The 22821-nt window shown below is 35.5% G+C and overlaps 1 protein-coding gene and 3 long non-coding RNA genes across 17 annotated transcripts in view; 1 reads left to right on the top strand and 3 right to left on the bottom strand.

Annotated features, from left to right (window-relative positions):
• LOC106060107 (importin-13-like) overlaps positions 1 to 21389 on the top strand; it is a 35856-nt gene extending 14467 nt beyond the window's left edge. For both annotated transcript variants that reach the window (XM_013217892.2, XM_013217891.2), the window contains exons 15-30: positions 2533 to 2582; positions 2980 to 3081; positions 3619 to 3766; positions 4205 to 4386; positions 5611 to 5637; positions 5780 to 5914; positions 6205 to 6363; positions 6582 to 6662; positions 14315 to 14452; positions 15332 to 15428; positions 15595 to 15647; positions 15745 to 15811; positions 15982 to 16040; positions 16145 to 16234; positions 17616 to 17797; positions 18357 to 21389. In XM_013217892.2, coding sequence (XP_013073346.2) covers positions 2533 to 2582; positions 2980 to 3081; positions 3619 to 3766; positions 4205 to 4386; positions 5611 to 5637; positions 5780 to 5914; positions 6205 to 6363; positions 6582 to 6662; positions 14315 to 14452; positions 15332 to 15428; positions 15595 to 15647; positions 15745 to 15811; positions 15982 to 16040; positions 16145 to 16234; positions 17616 to 17797; positions 18357 to 18465 — 1679 coding nt within the window. In that variant the 3' untranslated portion in view covers positions 18466 to 21389. The remainder of the gene's footprint in view (positions 1 to 2532; positions 2583 to 2979; positions 3082 to 3618; positions 3767 to 4204; positions 4387 to 5610; positions 5638 to 5779; positions 5915 to 6204; positions 6364 to 6581; positions 6663 to 14314; positions 14453 to 15331; positions 15429 to 15594; positions 15648 to 15744; positions 15812 to 15981; positions 16041 to 16144; positions 16235 to 17615; positions 17798 to 18356) is intronic.
• On the bottom strand, positions 7039 to 10012 carry LOC129926297 (uncharacterized). Of its 5 annotated transcripts, none has more exons than XR_008777949.1 (9): positions 9912 to 10012; positions 9759 to 9862; positions 9598 to 9652; positions 8943 to 8993; positions 8190 to 8240; positions 7725 to 7775; positions 7574 to 7675; positions 7470 to 7520; positions 7039 to 7061 (listed from the first exon to the last, which is right to left on the bottom strand). It is a non-coding gene; the product is annotated as an uncharacterized LOC129926297 (long non-coding RNA). The 5 variants fall into 5 exon arrangements; XR_008777948.1 differs by lacking the exon at positions 7039 to 7061 and adding an exon at positions 7078 to 7116; XR_008777950.1 differs by lacking the exon at positions 7470 to 7520 and having other exon boundaries at positions 7059 to 7116; positions 7625 to 7675.
• Positions 10011 to 11334, bottom strand: LOC129926298 (uncharacterized). 3 transcript variants are annotated; one of them, XR_008777954.1, is made up of 3 exons: positions 10669 to 10871; positions 10271 to 10321; positions 10011 to 10068 (listed from the first exon to the last, which is right to left on the bottom strand). It is a non-coding gene; the product is annotated as an uncharacterized LOC129926298 (long non-coding RNA). The 3 variants fall into 3 exon arrangements; XR_008777953.1 differs by lacking the exons at positions 10011 to 10068; positions 10669 to 10871 and adding exons at positions 11091 to 11145; positions 11244 to 11334 and having other exon boundaries at positions 10209 to 10321; XR_008777955.1 differs by lacking the exons at positions 10011 to 10068; positions 10669 to 10871 and adding exons at positions 11036 to 11145; positions 11244 to 11334 and having other exon boundaries at positions 10209 to 10321.
• On the bottom strand, positions 12115 to 13443 carry LOC129926296 (uncharacterized). Of its 7 annotated transcripts, none has more exons than XR_008777941.1 (6): positions 13355 to 13443; positions 13202 to 13256; positions 12988 to 13042; positions 12884 to 12934; positions 12631 to 12685; positions 12115 to 12163 (listed from the first exon to the last, which is right to left on the bottom strand). It is a non-coding gene; the product is annotated as an uncharacterized LOC129926296 (long non-coding RNA). The 7 variants fall into 7 exon arrangements; XR_008777940.1 differs by lacking the exon at positions 12115 to 12163 and adding an exon at positions 12350 to 12577; XR_008777943.1 differs by lacking the exons at positions 12115 to 12163; positions 12988 to 13042 and adding an exon at positions 12352 to 12577.
• Positions 21390 to 22821: the final 1432 nt, after the last annotated feature.

Consider the following 22821-nt stretch of genomic DNA (forward strand, 5'->3'; position numbering starts at 1 on the left):
AGGTTTAATGTCAGCGTATTGACACTCTCTAGAGGTCACACCTTTTGAGGGAACTGAGTTTGTTTACTTAGTAGTTAATCTTTATTAGGGGGGGCTGGACTACAAGAGCCACACCTCTAAGGTAATTAGGTATATTTCCAGATGAACAACTCCCTCCCCTTTTTATTTGTTTAGTCCATCACATTGGGTTCATTGATTGACAGGTGACCCCAAGTCAGATACGATGGACATAAGCTCTCTCTAGAAGTCACACGAGGGAACTAGGTTTGTTTACTTAGTAGTTAATCTTAATTGGAGGGGGGGGTGGACTGGACTTCAAGCCAAACATCTACAGGGGTATCCAGACAAAGAGTTTGCTTATTTGGAGAAAAATCTTAATCACGTGGTTGGGCTAGAGGCCACACCTTTTCAAGTGTGCCTAGTTACTTGAACATAAATCTCAATTAGTAAGCTGGACTAAAGATCACACACCTAAACGAGTGACCTTTAGCTACACAGAACACAAACCGCGAGATTATATAGCCCAGTAAGCTAGTAACTAATTATTTTGTAGGAGACACGACCAGGGCTATCTTTAAATGGAGAGCTAAACACCCCCTACTCTTTATTTTTTGGTCCTTGACACCCAATTTATTGATAGACATTGACCATTTTTTAAGTCAGAATGAAAAAACACAACGTGCTAACAAAGCATACTACTCCTGCAGTTACGTGTCTTGATTTGATAACGATATTCTTAATAATTTGTACAGTCAATTAATTCCTTGTTATAACAAATTTTTTTTTCTAATTAAGATGCGTAGGCCCTACTTAGCCACTGTGTAATCAGGCTAGGACGACTTTTACACACCTGACATCCATATGCTTACTATCATTCCCTTTTGTAACAAATACTGAAACCACGAATAAAATCAGAAATAATTAAGGAAGCTGTTTCTAACATACAATCTTTGCATTTAATGTTTCTTACGTACGTTCTTTGCACAATAAAATAAAACAAAGATGTGCATGTTTGCGTGTGTGTATTTTTTTGCCTTGTATTAAAATCTTTAGAAAGAAAGCTAATTTCATTGTTTAATTCTTTTGACTTAATAATTAACTAAAAAACCTTACAGTAAATTTTAAAATCGCATAAAATAAATTGAATAATAGTACCTTAGTTAGATCTAGCAAACAAAGAAACAATATGCTGGAGCTTAAAAATCAACAACCCTTGACCTCTAACTAGTGGACGGGTATAATTTATCTATATGCTTGACTGACCATGCCAATGTGTTATCTTTTTTGACTGACCACCCAACTCTATTGCGTGCCTATGCTCAAGGAAAAAACAATGCTTGATGGTTAACACAAACAACTATACACACTACACTAGGACTACATGTGTGGGCTCATTAGGTATATCTGACCAGGTTGTTGGTCTGAAATTCATGAACACATACATCCGACCACTATACAAGGCAGATTGCACTTTACTTTTGAGAGATTTACATTAGTAACTAGTTAAATATATACTAAATTTATTTACATTGACCTTCCTACACATCCTTTACAGTTGGTGGCATCATACATACTCACAGACACACTCATGCTATACAGATTTTTAGAAATACTGTTAAGCTTGAATAAATCAATCAGTAACAGAATTTAAAACAATAAGGTATATAAAAGGAAAAAAAATAAAACCAACCAATATAGGTATGTTATTTAACAGTTTCGTAAAATGTTCAGCAACACAAGCTATTAACAAGACACTTAGGTATCCGGCTCCGGCCCCGGCCGAATATCAAATTTTACTATCCAGTCATATCCGGCCCCGGCCGGATATCAAAAAGTACTATCCGGTGCACCCCTAGTTTTAATCTTATTTCACCCTTATAGTGCTAAAAATATCCAATCCAGCCTTTCTACTTGCATTGCATACCAAACGGTGGGCACACAACTTCTTTGAAATGACATCATTCTTGTATGGAATTCAATTGTAGTGCTTCTAGTCAGTTATTGTACCCATATTGGTATACAGTTTTACAATGGAAAGAAGAAGTGAAAAATTTAGTTGAACTAGTTGTAAAATATTCAAGCAGTGTTTGAGAATCAAAGAATAGGCATTGTTAGAGACAATGCACAAATGTGTTGATAACATTGACCTCATTCAACTCAAATTGACCTTCAACAAATAAGCCTTGCATAAAGATGAGACTAAATATTTAAGTCTCTGATGAGTCTTTGCTGTCAAACCAAATAATAAGCTTTAAAGGCACAAAGAGCACAATTTTTATGAGTGACAATTTCTATTTTTTTTAAAAAGTAATCTCTAAACTTTTAAGAATTAAAGACTTGTTTTTTGTTATTCAAATAATGATTTGAAACATGCTTTGTCTAAAGAGACGTTGACTATACACATGCATTCATATGGTGATTATATCAAGCATAGATAAAAATATATCACAAAATTTTGTCTAGATTTCACTTTTTGTCTTTTTGAAAGTTCATAAATAAATCAAACATTTTTTTTTTGCATGTCTTACTCAGAGGAAAAAGAAAAATTCAGATGCTATCGACAAGATATTGGTGACACTTTGGTGAGTAGCAGACACTGTGTAGAAAAAATAATATGAACACACATACATTTTAGAAAAGGTTGGAACTGGTAAAACAAAATTTATGAAAGAAAATATAAAATAATTACGGTTTATTATACAAATGTATTAACTGTCTTCAGGACATTATTTTGGATTAACTTATAAATAACAAAGACAATAATATAGAAGAAGCTTTCTTTATCGCTCAGTAGCTTTATTAATTATGTTTTGAAAACTTGACAAGATTTATATAGGCAGCACCATTTTATTTTTATCTTGCTGGACTCTTGTTGTTTTTTATAAATATTTCATTTCATTTTTTCCAGAAAATTTTTTTTTTACATTTGTTTCTAATTTAATTGATCCTAGTGCTAATTTCTGTTTATTTTGTTTCTAGATGTACTCTTACAATATATTAGGAGTAGAGCTTTTAGCTCAATTGGTGAATTGTCTGGTGAATGTAGTTGACAAATACAAACAAGGCAATCAGGATTGGCAGGTAAATAGATTTAACTCTTCAGATAGAAATATTAACATAAAAAAAAATTAATTCCAAAGGAATTCTTATATATGTCTAAAAATATATTTTAAAAGCTTGGGGTAAAGGGGGGTGGGTGGATGGGAATGATGTTGATTTATTTCTTGGATTTGATGAAACTGATAGGTTAAACTTTTTTTAAAAGTTACTTGGCCTAATCATATACTTGATCAGTGTTGCTTGATGCTTTTAAAACAAGGGCAGGGGGACTTTATTCAGTGATCTTCTGTAAATCCAAATCTCAAAGCAAATAATGTTGACATTTCTAAGCTATTCTATTTATTTTTTAATAATGAAACAATAACATACAATTCAAATTCAGTCTTAGTAATATAGGCTACATTAATAATACATGCATAATATACATTAATACTTGCATGGTTACCTTGAATCTAAAACATTTTATCAGCTGACTGAACACTAAGTCATCAAGGAATTTAAGTTGTTATTTCTGTAATTTTTGGACTCAACTCCTTCAAATACTTCTTTGTATTTCAGAATGTGGAGGCTATTCTCTTTGTGTTTTCCTCCATCTCTGAAAGTGTTCCAGCAGATGAAAAAGTTTACGTTTCAAAGTTGTTTGCACAGCTGCGACAGATTCCCTTTGCTAATTCTCAACAGATCTCCACAGCACTGCATATGATTGGTAGGAAATAATTGTCTTATAATATTTTTCTTTCCAGTAAAAAAATATAAAGTTAATAAAAGATTATTGAAAATTAGTTTTCAAAACAAAAGTCTTACAAAAAAATGTTAATTGGGAAATTTACTAATGGCTTTAGTGCAGATATAATCTCACATATGTGTCTTTGGCACAGAGATAATTTCAAACCTGTCTTTAGTGCAGAGATAATCTTACTTGAATGGGCTTAATGGGCATTGCATGGCCTGCATTGTGACAAAACAAAAGTGAAGTTAATACTTTCCTAATCTGTTAATCTGTTTTATTGTTGTTGTTGTTTTTGGTATACTGTAGTAGTTCCATTGAAAGTTTACTTAAAAAATCAACATTATTTACATTAACTCCTGCTTTTGGACATGTATATGTGAAGCTAATGCACCCCATTCATTTGTCCTTGATCAGGTTCATTTGCTGAATGGATGCAGTGGCACCCTGAGACATTGGGTTATGTACTGCCATTAGTATTACAAGGTATTAGTAATCCAGAAGTTGGAACTGCAGCCACTATAGCTTTAAAAGACATTACAAGAGAGAACTTAACAAATATTCAGCCATATGCACATCAGATTCTTATGGCTTGTCAGGTTGGTCTACATTGATTGGTATCATCATACTAACAGGGTTCTCATATGACCAGGAAACTAAAAAGTTCAAATGTTTCAGTTTTTCCTTGGGAAAAAAATAAATAAAACATGGATTTTCCTATTGTAGACAATCACACACATACACAAAGTAGTGTTTTATATGTATGGACAATTTATTTCTATATAAAAGCCATGTTTTATTTTCACTTTCTACATTTTCTTTTGTCCCACCTCCCCTTTCCTTCTTTCCACACTAGGAGAAGGAAAACTCATATCTCTGCTTCCTTTTCTCAAACATGGGAAATGTTTAGGAAGTCTAACCCTTAGGCAGCTTGCGGCACACCCTAACTAGCCTGCGCGCCACTAATACCAAACTGTATCAGCACTTGCTGTTCCTTTGGATATATCAGCTGCCCGGTGAGGGGGAAATGCTGTGTGGTGGACATTGGTTCCAATAGTTAATGCTCATGCATTTATCTCATTTCAATGAGATAATCCATTGCAGCTTTGGGGTCGAAACAGGCCATACATATATTTATGCAGGTGACTGAAAAATGTTTTTTTAAAGTATAAAACAAAATAAAACAGGAATTAATAGACCCAGGAATACACATAGGAACCAAAACTATGCATTTAAACTCTGTAGAATTAAAACCATTTGCCATGCTTTTAAAGGAATCTTTAAAAAAGAGAATTGTTAAAAAACAAATTCTGAAATGACAGTAAAGTTGGCATGCAATAGCTTTCATCAGATTTTCTAAAACATGCCAGAACTGATGACATTATCTCTGCTCTCAATAGAAAATCCACTTTCAAACATAAATTAATATTTTAAATTAAGCCTAGAGAAATGTGATTTTTAACTGGGTTTACATAGCCATGTGAAACACTGCATCCATCCTTAACCTTTGGAATCGAAGACATTGTCATTATTATTATTATTAGTTTGAATGTTGAGTATGCTTTGGAAGTAAATATTTTTTTATTAATGAAAGTAGAATTTTATTTCTGTTATATGTGTATGTCCATCTGTAAACAATATTAGTTAATCTATAATTTTATAAACTGATGTTTTATTCATTTTAAGCCTTGAATGTTGGCAGCCTGTAATAAAAGTAGTATTAGTTATCTCCTGCCTCTCTGCTACCGTAACACAAGTCAGTACGTTGATATTAACCAATTCAAGTATTTCTAGTTATCAGGTTGTTGCATTTTATTTTTCAGAACTGCTTTGAAGCAAATGTACTCAAGGTAAATTGTTACATTTCAACTTTTAGTTTTTACTTTCTTACATTACGTTCAGACGTTTTTCTTTTTAATTAGTTTTTGTGCTTGATTTTTTGTGAATAATGTATTCAGTCCTGTAATATGTGTAATTCAATGCCTGATTTAGTCCAGAGATCTGCTTCGCCTAATGTCAAGCGTGGGTCACATTCTCTCTGTCCTATCACCCATTGAAATTATGCAGTATTTGAACCAGATGATAACTCCACATATTGAACATCTTATCAGTTTGGCAGCAGTTCAGGTAGTTGGACACATTTTATTCCTTTTGATTGTATTGTATGCTGTTTTGTAACTTTGCTATTGCTACTTACTGAGGATATCTATTTTAACTATTTCATCTTTTTTGTTTTCCCTTTTTTGTGGAGTCATTTATTCATAAGTCTGTACATTTTGGTTTACACTTTTTCATTCTTCATTGCTTAAATAAAATGAAAAAAAAGATTTCTTTTTTTTTTTTTTTTTTTTTTGCTTTCAGTGACACATATTTGAACTGATATTTGTTTTTCTCTGTTGATGTTTTCTTTACCACAGCCATCTCCTTCTGTCAGAGCTGATGTCTACACATCTGTCAATATTTTTGCCTGGCTGTTTGGTTCTCTAGACACAGAGTTGGATGGTAAAGATGAAGAGCAGCAACATGAGCTTCAAATAAAACGTTTACAGCAACAAGATCCATCAGAGCCGAAACCTGTAAGTAGAACAATGGTGGGATTTGAAAAGAATCACTTTAGAATGATTCTAAACATTTGAATGTGCCTGACAATGAAACCAAGAGTATATTTAGTATGTCCTGTCTAGTTAATAAAATCCTAAAGCTAGTTGTGCATTAAACTAATGTCAGAAATACAGTCATGTGACAACTACTTTTTTTTTTTCTCTTGTAACATTGTTAGGATTCATTCTTTCAGATCTATGTAATACTTGACAAGATTTCTCCTGCCATTCAGAAAATTGCATATGCCTGGATCTTTGATACTGGCATTATAGAGGTACACACATTTGTATTCACTATAATAGACAATTGTTGTTTTTTATTACATGCAAGGTTAGGGATTATATTTATACAAAGATTATTCTTTTCTTCCTATCAAATATTCTTTCTATTGAACTCCATGCTGTGACAATGTCACTATAGTACAGTTGTAATGTCATAAGGTTAGGATAGAAAGAAAAACGATGTCATGTAAGAGGAAAGTAGATGTGATAGGGATAAGCCAAATTTTAGACATATCCTTTTCATATTGTACATAAGTATCTTCCACCATGTTGCTCTCTCTCTCTCTCTCACCTGTACATACTTAACTGTATTCCACCATGTTGCTCTCTCTACCACCTGTACATACTTAACTATCTGTATTCCACCATGTTGCTCTCTCTCTCTCTACCACCTGTACATACTTAACTATCTGTATTCCACCATGTTGCTCTCTCTCACTCTACCACCTGTACATACTTAGCTATCTGTATTCCACCATGTTGCTCTCTCTACCACCTGTACATACTTAGCTATCTGTATTCCACCATGTTGCTCTCTCTCTACCACCTGTACATACTTAGCTATCTGTATTCCACCATGTTGCTCTCTCTCTACCACCTGTACATACTTAACTATCTGTATTCCACCATGTTGCTCTCTCTACCACCTGTACATACTTAACTATCTGTATTCCACCATGTTGCTCTCTCTCTACCACCTGTACATACTTAACTATCTGTATTCCACCATGTTGCTCTCTCTCTCTACCACCTGTACATACTTAACTATCTGTATTCCACCATGTTGCTCTCTCTACCACCTGTACATACTTAGCTATCTGTATTCCACCATGTTGCTCTCACTCTACCACCTGTACATACTTAACTATCTGTATTCCACCATGTTGCTCTCTCTCTCTACCACCTGTACATACTTAACTATCTGTATTCCACCATGTTGCTCTCTCTCTACCACCTGTACATACTTAACTATCTGTATTCCACCATGTTGCTCTCACTCTACCACCTGTACATACTTAGCTATCTGTATTCCACCATGTTGCTCTCTCTACCACCTGTACATACTTAACTATCTGTATTCCACCATGTTGCTCTCACTCTACCACCTGTACATACTTAGCTATCTGTATTCCACCATGTTGCTCTCTCTCTCTACCACCTGTACATACTTAGCTATCTGTATTCCACCATGTTGCTCTCTCTCTCTACCACCTGTACATACTTAGCTATCTGTATTCCACCATGTTGCTCTCTCTCTCTACCACCTGTACATACTTAGCTATCTGTATTCCACCATGTTGCTCTCTCTCTACCACCTGTACATACTTAGCTATCTGTATTCCACCATGTTGCTCTATCTCTACCACCTGTACATACTTAGCTATCTGTATTCCACCATGTTGCTCTCTCTCTACCACCTGTACATACTTAGCTATCTGTATTCCACCATGTTGCTCTCTCTCTACCACCTGTACATACTTAGCTATCTGTATTCCACCATGTTGCTCTCTCTCTACCACCTGTACATACTTAACTATCTGTATTCCACCATGTTGCTCTCTCTCTACCACCTGTACATACTTAGCTATCTGTATTCCACCATGTTGCTCTCTCTCTACCACCTGTACATACTTAGCTATCTGTATTCCACCATGTTGCTCTCTCTACCACCTGTACATACTTAGCTATCTGTATTCCACCATGTTGCTCTCACTCTACCACCTGTACATACTTAGCTATCTGTATTCCACCATGTTGCTCTCTCTACCACCTGTACATACTTAGCTATCTGTATTCCACCATGTTGCTCACTCTACCACCTGTACATACTTAGCTATCTGTATTCCACCATGTTGCTCTCTCTACCACCTGTACATACTTAGCTATTTGTATTCCACCATGTTGCTCTCACTCTACCACCTGTACATACTTAGCTATCTGTATTCCACCATGTTGCTCTCTCTACCACCTGTACATACTTAGCTATCTGTATTCCACCATGTTGCTCACTCTACCACCTGTACATACTTAGCTATCTGTATTCCACCATGTTGCTCTCTCTACCACCTGTACATACTTAGCTATCTGTATTCCACCATGTTGCTCTCACTCTACCACCTGTACATACTTAGCTATCTGTATTCCACCATGTTGCTCTCTCTACCACCTGTACATACTTAGCTATCTGTATTCCACCATGTTGCTCTCACTCTACCACCTGTACATACTTAACTATCTGTATTCCACCATGTTGCTCTCTCTCTCTCTACCACCTGTACATACTTAACTATCTGTATTCCACCATGTTGCTCTCACTCTACCACCTGTACATACTTAGCTATCTGTATTCCACCATGTTGCTCTCTCTACCACCTGTACATACTTAGCTATCTGTATTCCACCATGTTGCTCTCTCTACCACCTGTACATACTTAACTATCTGTATTCCACCATGTTGCTCTCTCTCTCTACCACCTGTACATACTTAACTATCTGTATTCCACCATGTTGCTCTCTCTACCACCTGTACATACTTAACTATCTGTATTCCACCATGTTGCTCTCTCTCTCTACCACCTGTACATACTTAACTATCTGTATTCCACCATGTTGCTCTCTCTACCACCTGTACATACTTAGCTATCTGTATTCCACCATGTTGCTCTCTCTACCACCTGTACATACTTAGCTATCTGTATTCCACCATGTTGCTCTCTCTACCACCTGTACATACTTAGCTATCTGTATTCCACCATGTTGCTCTCTCTACCACCTGTACATACTTAACTATCTGTATTCCACCATGTTGCTCTCTCTCTCTACCACCTGTACATACTTAACTATCTGTATTCCACCATGTTGCTCTCTCTACCACCTGTACATACTTAGCTATCTGTATTCCACCATGTTGCTCTCTCTCTCTACCACCTGTACATACTTAACTATCTGTATTCCACCATGTTGCTCTCTCTCACTCTACCACCTGTACATACTTAACTATCTGTATTCCACCATGTTGCTCTCTCTCTCTACCACCTGTACATACTTAACTATCTGTATTCCACCATGTTGCTCTTTCTCTCTACCACCTGTACATACTTAACTATCTGTATTCCACCATGTTGCTCTCTCTCTACCACCTGTACATACTTAACTATCTGTATTCCACCATGTTGCTCTCTCTCTCTACCACCTGTACATACTTAACTATCTGTATTCCACCATGTTGCTCTCTCTACCACCTGTACATACTTAACTATCTGTATTCCACCATGTTGCTCTCACTCTACCACCTGTACATACTTAACTATCTGTATTCCACCATGTTGCTCTCTCTCTCTCTACCACCTGTACATACTTAACTATCTGTATTCCACCATGTTGCTCTCACTCTACCACCTGTACATACTTAGCTATCTGTATTCCACCATGTTGCTCTCTCTACCACCTGTACATACTTAGCTATCTGTATTCCACCATGTTGCTCTCTCTACCACCTGTACATACTTAACTATCTGTATTCCACCATGTTGCTCTCTCTACCACCTGTACATACTTAGCTATCTGTATTCCACCATGTTGCTCTCTCTCTCTCTACCACCTGTACATACTTAACTATCTGTATTCCACCATGTTGCTCTCACTCTACCACCTGTACATACTTAGCTATCTGTATTCCACCATGTTGCTCTCTCTACCACCTGTACATACTTAGCTATCTGTATTCCACCATGTTGCTCTCTCTACCACCTGTACATACTTAACTATCTGTATTCCACCATGTTGCTCTCTCTCTCTACCACCTGTACATACTTAACTATCTGTATTCCACCATGTTGCTCTCTCTACCACCTGTACATACTTAACTATCTGTATTCCACCATGTTGCTCTCTCTACCACCTGTACATACTTAACTATCTGTATTCCACCATGTTGCTCTCTCTACCACCTGTACATACTTAGCTATCTGTATTCCACCATGTTGCTCTCTCTACCACCTGTGCATACTTAACTATCTGTATTCCACCATGTTGCTCTCTCTCTCTCTACCACCTGTGCATACTTAACTATCTGTATTCCACCATGTTGCTCTCTCTCTCTCTACCACCTGTGCATACTTAACTATCTGTATTCCACCATGTTGCTCTCTCTCTCTCTACCACCTGTACATACTTAACTATCTGTATTCCACCATGTTGCTCTCTCTACCACCTGTACATACTTAGCTATCTGTATTCCACCATGTTGCTCTCTCTACCACCTGTACATACTTAGCTATCTGTATTCCACCATGTTGCTCTATCTCTCTCTACCACCTGTACATACTTAACTATCTGTATTCCACCATGTTGCTCTCTCTACCACCTGTACATACTTAACTATCTGTATTCCACCATGTTGCTCTCTCTCACTCTACCACCTGTACATACTTAACTATCTGTATTCCACCATGTTGCTCTCTCTCACTCTACCACCTGTACATACTTAGCTATCTGTATTCCACCATGTTGCTCTCTCTACCACCTGTACATACTTAACTATCTGTATTCCACCATGTTGCTCTCTCTACCACCTGTACATACTTAACTATCTGTATTCCACCATGTTGCTCTCTCTCTCTACCACCTGTACATACTTAACTATCTGTATTCCACCATGTTGCTCTCTCTACCACCTGTACATACTTAGCTATCTGTATTCCACCATGTTGCTCTCTCTACCACCTGTACATACTTAGCTATCTGTATTCCACCATGTTGCTCTCTCTACCACCTGTACATACTTAACTATCTGTATTCCACCATGTTGCTCTCTCTACCACCTGTACATACTTAACTATCTGTATTCCACCATGTTGCTCTCTCTACCACCTGTACATACTTAACTATCTGTATTCCACCATGTTGCTCTATCTCTCTCTACCACCTGTACATACTTAACTATCTGTATTCCACCATGTTGCTCTCTCTACCACCTGTACATACTTAGCTATCTGTATTCCACCATGTTGCTCTCTCTACCACCTGTACATACTTAACTATCTGTATTCCACCATGTTGCTCTCTCTCTCTACCACCTGTACATACTTAACTATCTGTATTCCACCATGTTGCTCTCTCTCACTCTACCACCTGTACATACTTAACTATCTGTATTCCACCATGTTGCTCTCTCTACCACCTGTACATACTTAACTATCTGTATTCCACCATGTTGCTCTCTCTCTCTACCACCTGTACATACTTAACTATCTGTATTCCACCATGTTGCTCTCTCTCTACCACCTGTACATACTTAACTATCTGTATTCCACCATGTTGCTCTCTCTCTCCACCACCTGTACATACTTAACTATCTGTATTCCACCATGTTGCTCTCTCTCTACCACCTGTACATACTTAACTATCTGTATTCCACCATGTTGCTCTCTCTCTCTACCACCTGTACATACTTAACTATCTGTATTCCACCATGTTGCTCTCTCTCTACCACCTGTACATACTTAACTATCTGTATTCCACCATGTTGCTCTCTCTACCACCTGTACATACTTAACTATCTGTATTCCACCATGTTGCTCTCTCTACCACCTGTACATACTTAACTATCTGTATTCCACCATGTTGCTCTCTCTACCACCTGTACATACTTAACTATCTGTATTCCACCATGTTGCTCTATCTCTCTCTACCACCTGTACATACTTAGCTATCTGTATTCCACCATGTTGCTCTATCTCTCTCTACCACCTGTACATACTTAACTATCTGTATTCCACCATGTTGCTCTCTCTACCACCTGTACATACTTAACTATCTGTATTCCACCATGTTGCTCTATCTCTCTCTACCACCTGTACATACTTAACTATCTGTATTCCACCATGTTGCTCTCTCTCTCTACCACCTGTACATACTTAGCTATCTGTATTCCACCATGTTGCTCTCTCTCTCTACCACCTGTACATACTTAACTATCTGTATTCCACCATGTTGCTCTCTCTCACTCTACCACCTGTACATACTTAACTATCTGTATTCCACCATGTTGCTCTCTCTACCACCTGTACATACTTAACTATCTGTATTCCACCATGTTGCTCTCTCTACCACCTGTACATACTTAACTATCTGTATTCCACCATGTTGCTCTCTCTCTACCACCTGTACATACTTAACTATCTGTATTCCACCATGTTGCTCTTTCTACCACCTGTACATACTTAGCTATCTGTATTCCACCATGTTGCTCTCACTCTACCACCTGTACATACTTAACTATCTGTATTCCACCATGTTGCTCTCTCTCTCTACCACCTGTACATACTTAGCTATCTGTATTCCACCATGTTGCTCTCTCTCACTCTACCACCTGTACATACTTAACTATCTGTATTCCACCATGTTGCTCTCTCACTCTACCACCTGTACATACTTAACTATCTGTATTCCACCATGTTGCTCTCTCTCTCTACCACCTGTACATACTTAGCTATCTGTATTCCACCATGTTGCTCTCTCTCTCTACCACCTGTACATACTTAACTATCTGTATTCCACCATGTTGCTCTCTCTCACTCTACCACCTGTACATACTTAACTATCTGTATTCCACCATGTTGCTCTCTCTACCACCTGTACATACTTAACTATCTGTATTCCACCATGTTGCTCTCTCTACCACCTGTACATACTTAACTATCTGTATTCCACCATGTTGCTCTCTCTCTACCACCTGTACATACTTAACTATCTGTATTCCACCATGTTGCTCTCTCCACCACCTGTACATACTTAGCTATCTGTATTCCACCATGTTGCTCTCACTCTACCACCTGTACATACTTAACTATCTGTATTCCACCATGTTGCTCTCACTCTACCACCTGTACATACTTAACTATCTGTATTCCACCATGTTGCTCTCACTCTACCACCTGTACATACTTAACTATCTGTATTCCACCATGTTGCTCTCACTCTACCACCTGTACATACTTAACTATCTGTATTCCACCATGTTGCTCTCTCTCTACCACCTGTACATACTTAACTATCTGTATTCCACCATGTTGCTCTCTCACTCTACCACCTGTACATACTTAGCTATCTGTATTCCACCATGTTGCTCTCTCTCTCTACCACCTGTACATACTTAACTATCTGTATTCCACCATGTTGCTCTCTCTCTCTACCACCTGTACATACTTAACTATCTGTATTCCACCATGTTGCTCTCTCTCTCTACCACCTGTACATACTTAACTATCTGTATTCCACCATGTTGCTCTCACTCTACCACCTGTACATACTTAGCTATCTGTATTCCACCATGTGTCGCTCTCACTCTACCACCTGTACATACTTAACTATCTGTATTCCACCATGTTGCTCTCTCTCTCTCTCTACCACCTGTACATACTTAACTTTCTATTAATGTTTCTCCATTCCATCATGCAGCTCTCTCTCTCTCTCTCTCTACCACCTGTACATACTTAACTTTCTATTAATGTTTCTCCATTCCATCATGCAGCTCTCTCTCTCTGTTCTTGTTTTCTATATAAATTTTCCTTACATTTGTTGAGCTAATCTTTTAGAATGAGACGATTATAACTGTTCACTTTTTATTTATTTTGTTGACTAGGCTGTATGTGATTTGTACAAAAAAGCTTTACAAAAATTAGATAATGATTTTGCCCCTCTCTCTGGAGACCTGACCCAACTTGTCATTAATTTATACCAGAGATGTCCGAATACAGCTGTAATAGATCTATGCAAACAGGTACTTTGACTTGGTTTTATTAGAGCTATTGAAGCAGGGCCAGCCTTAGGACTAGGCAGCCACCCAGGGCCTCCAATTGTTTTTTTACAGGTTTTTTTAAAAAGTTGTAGAGAAAAAAATTGAGAAACTTAAATCAGATGCCAAACATAGTAAAGCACAATAACTCTATGTTTACTAGTCTAATTCTGTCTCTACTACTAAGGAAAATGCAAAATATGATTTTCAGTTATTTGTCTATTTACATATAGACAGGTTAATAATAAATTGCGTAATTTTATTTTTTCGCTGTTTCTTTTTAATTTAAATAAACAATTATTTGGGGCCACCAGATTCACTTTGCCTAGGACCCCCTCCAATCGTCCAAGGCTGGCCCTGATTTAAGATAAGGTGGATACAATGGAAATGTTTGATTAAAATGTTTTCTTTTGAAACATTAAAATCAAACATCAAAAGTCCATGTGTTCTCAACTTTGCCTTATTAAATAAGTTGTTTGTGAAAGTCCATGTGTTCTCAACTTTGCCTTATTAAATAAGTTGTTTGTGAAAGTCCATGTGTTCTCAACTTTGCCTTATTAAATAAGTTGTTTGTGAAAGTCCATGTGTTCTCAACTTTGCCTTATTAAATAAGTTGTTTGTGAAAGTCCATGTGTTCTCAACTTTGCCTTATTAAATAAGTTGTTTGTGAAAGTCCATGTGTTCTCAACTTTGCCTTATTAAATAAGTTGTTTGAGAAAGTCCATGTGTTCTCAACTTTTCCTTATTAAATAAGTTGTTTGTGAAAGTCCATGTGTTCTCAACTTTGCCTTGTTAAATAAGTTGTTTGTGAAAGTCCATGTGTTCTCAACTTTGCCTTATTAAATAAGTTGTTTTCTCTTACAGATGCTTTTAATATTTGGGCTTCAAGAAAATTTTATTCCCTTTTCCAAAGTTATAGTAGGAAATATATGCTCCAGGAGTCTCTCATTGTTTGATCTAAGTAAGCTCTAATTGTGTTCATTTCTTTGCTAGTATTATTGACTTCCATTATATGCTCTACAAGCTTCTCGTTATTTGGTATTTTTGTTTACTTCAAATCTAGTTTACTTATAGTTCATCTTAAGTGTGTTATGATCTGAGATTTTTATGATCCATTTCACCCACAGGTGTTCGTAACTTTACTGATGTCATTGAAGGATTTATGTGTTTTCTAGCACAGGTTGGTGATTCTTTTCTATTCAACATTATTTCAAGTTTTGACATTCTTGTAAGTTCTTAGCTCACCTCAACACTTTTTTTGTTCACATGACAACTAGGTGATGAAAAAGTTGAAAAAAATTATTCTTGATTGTAATTGTGACCTCACTGCCATTTTCCATGCAGGTAAGTATATCATTTCACAAGCATCATCTTTAAAATAGCCATATTTATAGGTTAGGCTTATTTGGCACATCAGCATATTACAGGCCACATATTTTAGACTTTATTTTAAAATGAGCCAAAAACCAATTGATCAAATATTATTTTCATGATTATATTTTGTTTCTCTCTAGCTGTGCTAAGTATGAGTTTACCAGAACATGCAACAGTTAAAGCAGCTTGCAGCTTTGTGGTAGGGTATTTACATTTTAGTCTTTTTGGAACAACAAAAATATTTTAATTTATACATCTAAATATCTATTACTTGAACACTTCTTGTCCTCAATTTCTCTTCAGATTGAATTCCTTACTGCTGGTGCTGAGAATGAGGTCATCAAGAGCATAGTCATTACCTATGGTCATGTCTTAGTTGACAGAATTATGAGGGTAATGATTTTTGTTTGATCATTTAATTTTTAATGGACATGAAGTAGACATTTTGGGTACCTGACAAAATAGCAGTAAATTTCCAATAAAATAGCTCAAGACAAAATTGGGCAAACTTATTTATATGTATATGTACCAAGTTTTAGTAAGTGAAGGTCCTTGGTAGGATGTTTTGTTGATGCCTCTAGCTTCTTTAAGAATAAAATGAATAGATCTAAAAGTATGCCATATTTGTAAAGAAAGAAATAGTAGTTGGGAATGTAATCTCATTCTACTCAGTTACTTATCTTTAATATGCACATTTTAATTTTTAAAAAAAGATGTTTTTGAAATGTGTTGAGTGAGGCATATAATGATATGCATGTTATTATATAGTCATTAATCTTGATTATCTGCTGCAGCTTTTCTTGATCAAACCAGGGCGTCTCATGCAGCAACATTAGCAAACTTTGGTGTCAGGATTAATTCAAGCTGGCAATCACATTTATCTTACCAAATCTTTGTTTATTCTTAGACTGCCACTGACCAATTCAATCATCAATTCTGTTATTTCCTTTCTTTGTCTAACACTCATCACATATATTGGTCTTCAGAGATGAAATCTCAGAGTCTATTTGATCTTGGTCAAAGTCTCTGGCATAATATACAATGACAATCTTGCTGCTACAAATAGTGATAAGAAAAATATATGCATGTTTATTAATATGCTGTTAGCCCTTTCATTTGTTCCACCTGGTGATGTAAATACTGCCTTTGAAGAACTAAATGTTGCTCGACCAGATGTAGGGAATCTGTATGACTACTGGGAGGTTTACTGTAAGTGATTCAAAGATTTCTGATAGCAGTACAATCTACCACAAACAAACAGTTAAGTGGAGGGATGGCACCATGCATTTCAGCTGTCTATTGACTGTCATCATCCCAATGTCTATAATTTGGTCACTCACTTCCTGAGAAGTGAGAATAGGATTATTAGATACAATGCTGGAGAAAGAAGTAAAACTGCAAGCAAGACAAACTTAACAGACATCTTGCAGCTATTTTGCCAAGGTATAGAACCAAGCCACTGACATTACATACAGTTTGATTTAATGAAAGTCCTTTTTTTTTTTGTATATCTGACAAGTATGGAAATATGCTTGATTGTTTTGAAGTCCATTTTTGGAATATAAATAAATATGAAATATATTTAAATTATTCATTTTTGCTTATTATGAATTGTATTCTATTATCTTTGCATTTTCATATTTTACTATTTCTGAAGTGTTTACTATAAGATGAATGAAAAATACTGATAAAATTAAATATTGGGGGCTATTTTGTCAGTGCACGAGACATTTTACAAAGATAATGATAAAAAAAATGTTTGTTTTCATTGTAGGCTATTGGTGGTGAATGTCAAAGAGGTATAATTGACTTTATAGCAGATGTCATCATGACGCTAAATAAACACTACGTCACACAGCTTTCACTTTGGCTGAAGACAGTAGTGGAGAATGAAGGCTACCCTTCACCTAGAGCTTCCAAGCAAGATAAAGAAAACTTCATTAAAAACTTGCTAAGGTTCTTGTTTTGTTTTATTTATCTTAGTTAAAATCACAATCATAGTTTGATTGTAAAATATTTCAAGTAGAGATTAATGTCTAGAAAGTAGTTTAAACAACAATCACTTCTCAAAGTATTTCAAGTAAAAATCATTACTTTCTTGAAAACATTTCCAACAGAAGTGACACTCTTAAATTTTCTTAAAAGTGTTTTAAGTAGAAATCTCTGTCATGAAAGTATTTAAAAGTAGAAATTACTGCTCAAAATAAACTGATATTGATAAAGTCAATTGTTAAAATTTGATTTAAATTTACAATTAGGTTAATTGTTTGAAGATTTTTATTCTGTTCTATTTTTGTCTCTATATCAAGACATTAGTTTAAAAAAAAACATGTATACAGTAACTTTATTAGTATGTTATAAACCAATATGTTATAAACCAATGTATTTTTTAAAACATTTACATAGTCATCCTATACAGCAAAGTTTTTCCAATGATGTGATGATAGTTTCATTCTTCTGTTGCACATTTTATTTTATTGAAATATTTACATTTTTGTTTATTCCTTAAAAACAGAGATCGCATGAACAAACGTAGAACACGGGATGTTGTGAAAGAATTTACTCTGCTATGTCGAGGCCTTTTAGGAACAGAATATGCAGAAGCAGCTGCTGTGTTGTTGTGATACTTATGTGATGGGAAAAAACTGGGTTCTGAGGAGAAAGTCTGGCCTTTAAATCATGTGCAATACCTTTTTTTTACGTTTGGAAAATGAACAAATGTTACCATTCAGAAAACAAAACTTGTTAATATTATTTATCTGTAGCTATAACTTGTTAATATTATTTATCTGTAGCTATAACTTGTTAATATTATTTATCTGTAGCTATAATCTAAGTCATTTGAGAATTTCAATTATTTTTTGTTCATAGTGCTATTACAGAAGTCTAATTAGAAATGTTTCAATAGCACATTATATTAAGCTTCTTTTTAAAATGCTCCACCCCCACCCTTGGCTCAAGCTGTTAGCTATTGATATCAAAGGGTTAATATGTTTTCTACATTTTATTCTCTATACAAAAATTATCATTATTTTACAAACTTTGATCTAATTTAAAAAAACAACAACAATGAACCTTTTTTTAAAACTGTTATTGTTCTTTACTAAGCAAGGGTTGAAAACTATAAACAAAAGTTCAGTTCATTTTTTTTCTCAGGGGTGCAAACTAGCTAAGTTAGTTTTTGTGGGCAGCTGTTAAGAATCTTACTAGGATTTCATGTCCAACAATAGTGTCATATTAGCTACATTCTCTGATTTTGGGCATGAAATAAAATGTAACATTTTCTGAAACATTAGTTAAAATACATTTCTGACCATGTACAAGTGGATTTGATGAACAACATTTAAGTCTGATAAAACATGAACTTTGTTACACCATGAAGAACTTGTTAGGAGTCTTTTTTTTTTTTTTTTAAATTCAAGAATGTCTGTACATGTGAATCTTAGTTTAAAACAAGGTAATTATTGTTTATCAAATATTGAGTTCAATGTGAAAGTAGAAACTTGTTCTCAACAAGAGACTTGAAGTTTGAGAATTAAAATGATTAAAGGTAAATTTAAGAATTGATTAGCATAAGATAAAAAGAAGAAAATGAAATGTGTGGCTGTCTTAAGCTCAATGTTTGTCCAGAGAATGCAAGAAGCTTGTGTGGGATGGTAACATCCAATGCAACAACAAAAAAATATTTGCTTAACTATAAAGCATAAGACACAACAAAGACTGTCAGTTATATTGGACAGATAATAATGATAATCCCTATTGAAGTCAGTCAGTCAAAAAAAAGAGTTTTAAGAATTAATATTTGTTTACTCATTCTATGCAGAGTTTTAAGAGTTAATGTTTGTTTGTTCATTCTATGCATACATTCAAATTACTAGCTTTTTAAAAATCTTTTATTTTTATAAATAGCAACTAGGGAAAGTAAATACATGTGGCTCTAAAGATGAAAAAAATGATAGCATGACCTTTGAGATTATGAAGTAATGTAGTATTAGAAAAAGACAACATTTAGAAAGTAGAACCAGTGTGTGTAATGATATTGTACATCAATAGTCGCCAGCTTTTTGTTTGATTGTAGAACAGTTTTTTTTTAGTGTTCAAGCTGATATGGCCAATGTTTTCCTTAGTGAGCACTCCTGGTTAGACTTTGATCCTAGTATACAGTACTCTCTCTTTTTCATTCAGCTTCAACTAAGACAAGTAGAAGGAGAGGAGGTCTTGATAGTAAGGAAATAGAAAAGGTTGGGATGAAAGGGGAGAGAATGATGGTCCATACATCAGTAGAGAAATAGGAAAAGTGGATTTTTTTCCGTCAAAAAAGTACAATATAGTTTTGTTAATTAATGTTCAATACATCATTATTAACTTGTGTTAAATTTAACCCAATCCCTTTCAATTCTAAATGCAGATATTTAATATATATTGTTGAAACATTATTTTTAAGACTTTATGTATACTTACCTGATGAAAACAAACTTTGTTGCATCTTATCATCTAAACAAACACATTTTAACTTTTGACTCCATTATTGTTATTGAAACCAACCTACATGACCCTAGGTGTCAAACTAAATGTTTGTGTTCAGAAAACAAAAATGCTTCCATCTTAAATGATAACTTGTACGCTTTCATTTAGCTGCTCTTCAGAACATATCAGTTGTTGACAGTTTGACCTGAAATGTAAAATAAAATTATTTTAGCAAAATTATTGACACTAGAGATTTGTTACAGTACATTGTTTCTCATTGAAAATCAAGTAGTTATATACATTTAAAATCAAATTTCATTACTTGAGCTGAGTGAAACGTATTTTTAAAAATTTACATTAGTATAGCAGTATTTAATTCCTTAATTTGATAGAATAGGAATTCAAACATTTGTCACACCATGATCTGTTCTTATAAGAATTTACTCCACAAATGCCTTCCGTCAGCCTTCATACAACAAATGTCCATTTGACCTTTTGTAGATATCATTGTTTGTTGCACCAAGATTTAACATAAGACTAAATGTTTCATACTTTGTATAAGGCTTGTTATGATATTATACAACTTTCTCTCACACTTAAGTTATATCCATATCCCTGTTTACCCATTCCAATGATGACTTCACAAAATCCAACTTGTTTACTTTTGAAATCATAGTGCTTGATTCAGATTTCTTCAAACTAATGTAAACATGTATCTCTATTTGAGAAGCTTGTAATTGCAAGTTTTAGTAGCGATTTGAATCATGTTAATTTGATGGAGTGTACCAGTTGCTGTCTTGTGGATACAATAGTCACTGGTCGACATATGGTGCTAAAGATAGATGTACATTGTTCTAATGCTGGTCAAGTCCAACTGGAGAAGTTTATACTATTATTTAATGCATTTGTGTTTTAAACTTTGCAATTATAGTATAGAATCCTAACCGATCTCATTGCTAGGTATTTATTGTCTCATAGCTTTGTTATCCTGTTTTTATGTATTGCAAATGTCCAATTATATTTTAAAAAATGAACTTGTTCATGTACAGATTTCAATAAACTGTTTGATTTGATGTTTTCATTCATGTCTAGTCTTGTCCTATCTACTCCACTTGGTTCAAACAGTAAAACACTGATCAAACATTGAAATAGATATGTGACAAGAAAAAAGGTCATTGTAGAACAACTATAACTATCTGACAGAAGATTAAAAGCTTCCTGCTTAGCCATGGGGGTGACTGTCCCCCTTCATCAAGCTGTTAGGTCCAAAGGAATAGACAATTCGGCAACATCAAAGAATCATTTTGCACTAAACTAATACCTCCTGATTTTTTTTCTCAGAGCTGCCCCACCCCCTTTTCCATTTCCTTCGTATTAGGTTTAGCCTTTACATGGGTGGCTAACGAGTCCTTGTCAGGTGGGTTTAGTCGCTTAAGTAGGCTATGATAGGATGGTCCCGTATCCTCAGCCTGAACAGAATAACACAAGAACCTAAAAGTAATGGCATGTAAAATACGAACAGTTCTTCAACTGAACAGTTAGTGAATAACAACAGTTATCAACATGAACAATATTTAATAATAATTAATTATAAGTTATCAACATATTTACATATACATCACTATCATTGAAGTCATCATTGAATTAATAATTAGTCTAATATCACGCCAATAAGTTTCCATAACACACCTTCACGCTCACACTCCATCTCGGTGCCCAACGTAACCTCCCTACACCTCAACAACAAGAGTTACTGCAAAACTCCAAGGGCGGAAAGGCGACACACTTTCCCATAGCCCAAAGCCTAACACCGTACCCTTACAAGGGGGAAACACAAAACCAGCTACCCAGCCAACAAACGAATCTCTCTCTCTCTCTTGCGGGAACTAAGGATGACGTAAACACACACACACACAATATTCTAGACAACAAAACGCACTTAAAAGAAACTACTTCCTATACGCTAAAACACCAATATTAAATGCAAAGAAAACTTCACGCGCGCACGACAGTCCTTACTGCCCCAAAATGCTTTTTGAACATTATTTCCGGGTATGTCACACCTAGGCTCTAGTCCTAATTAATCTTTTTACCTATCTCTTAGTCTATTGGACCGTTGGGGCACCATGAAGAAGAGTTGAGGGAACCACTGCCTGGTAGACATTGATTTTTGTAGGCAAGCGGAGCGATTTATTCCGCCACTTTCTCGCTTGGAGGCGTCCAAAAGCACTACTAGCCTAGGCCAGACGGTGATCAACTTCCCTTAAAAAGCGATGCGTCATTTGAAAGTATTCTTCCCGGACATTTGAAGTGGTCTACCAGTACTTTAAAGGGGTGTCCATTCACGGTGATATTTGAAGTGGTCTACCAGTACTTTAAAGGGGTGTCCATTCACGGTGACATTTGAAGTGGTCTACCAGTACTTTAAAGGGGTGTCCATTCACGGTGATATTTGAAGTGGTCTACCAGTACTTTAAAGGGGTGTCCATTCACGGTGATATTTGAAGTGGTCT

Source organism: Biomphalaria glabrata, chromosome 5 (genome assembly GCF_947242115.1).
Source record: "Biomphalaria glabrata chromosome 5, xgBioGlab47.1, whole genome shotgun sequence".
Classification (NCBI taxonomy): Eukaryota; Metazoa; Mollusca; class Gastropoda; family Planorbidae; genus Biomphalaria; species Biomphalaria glabrata.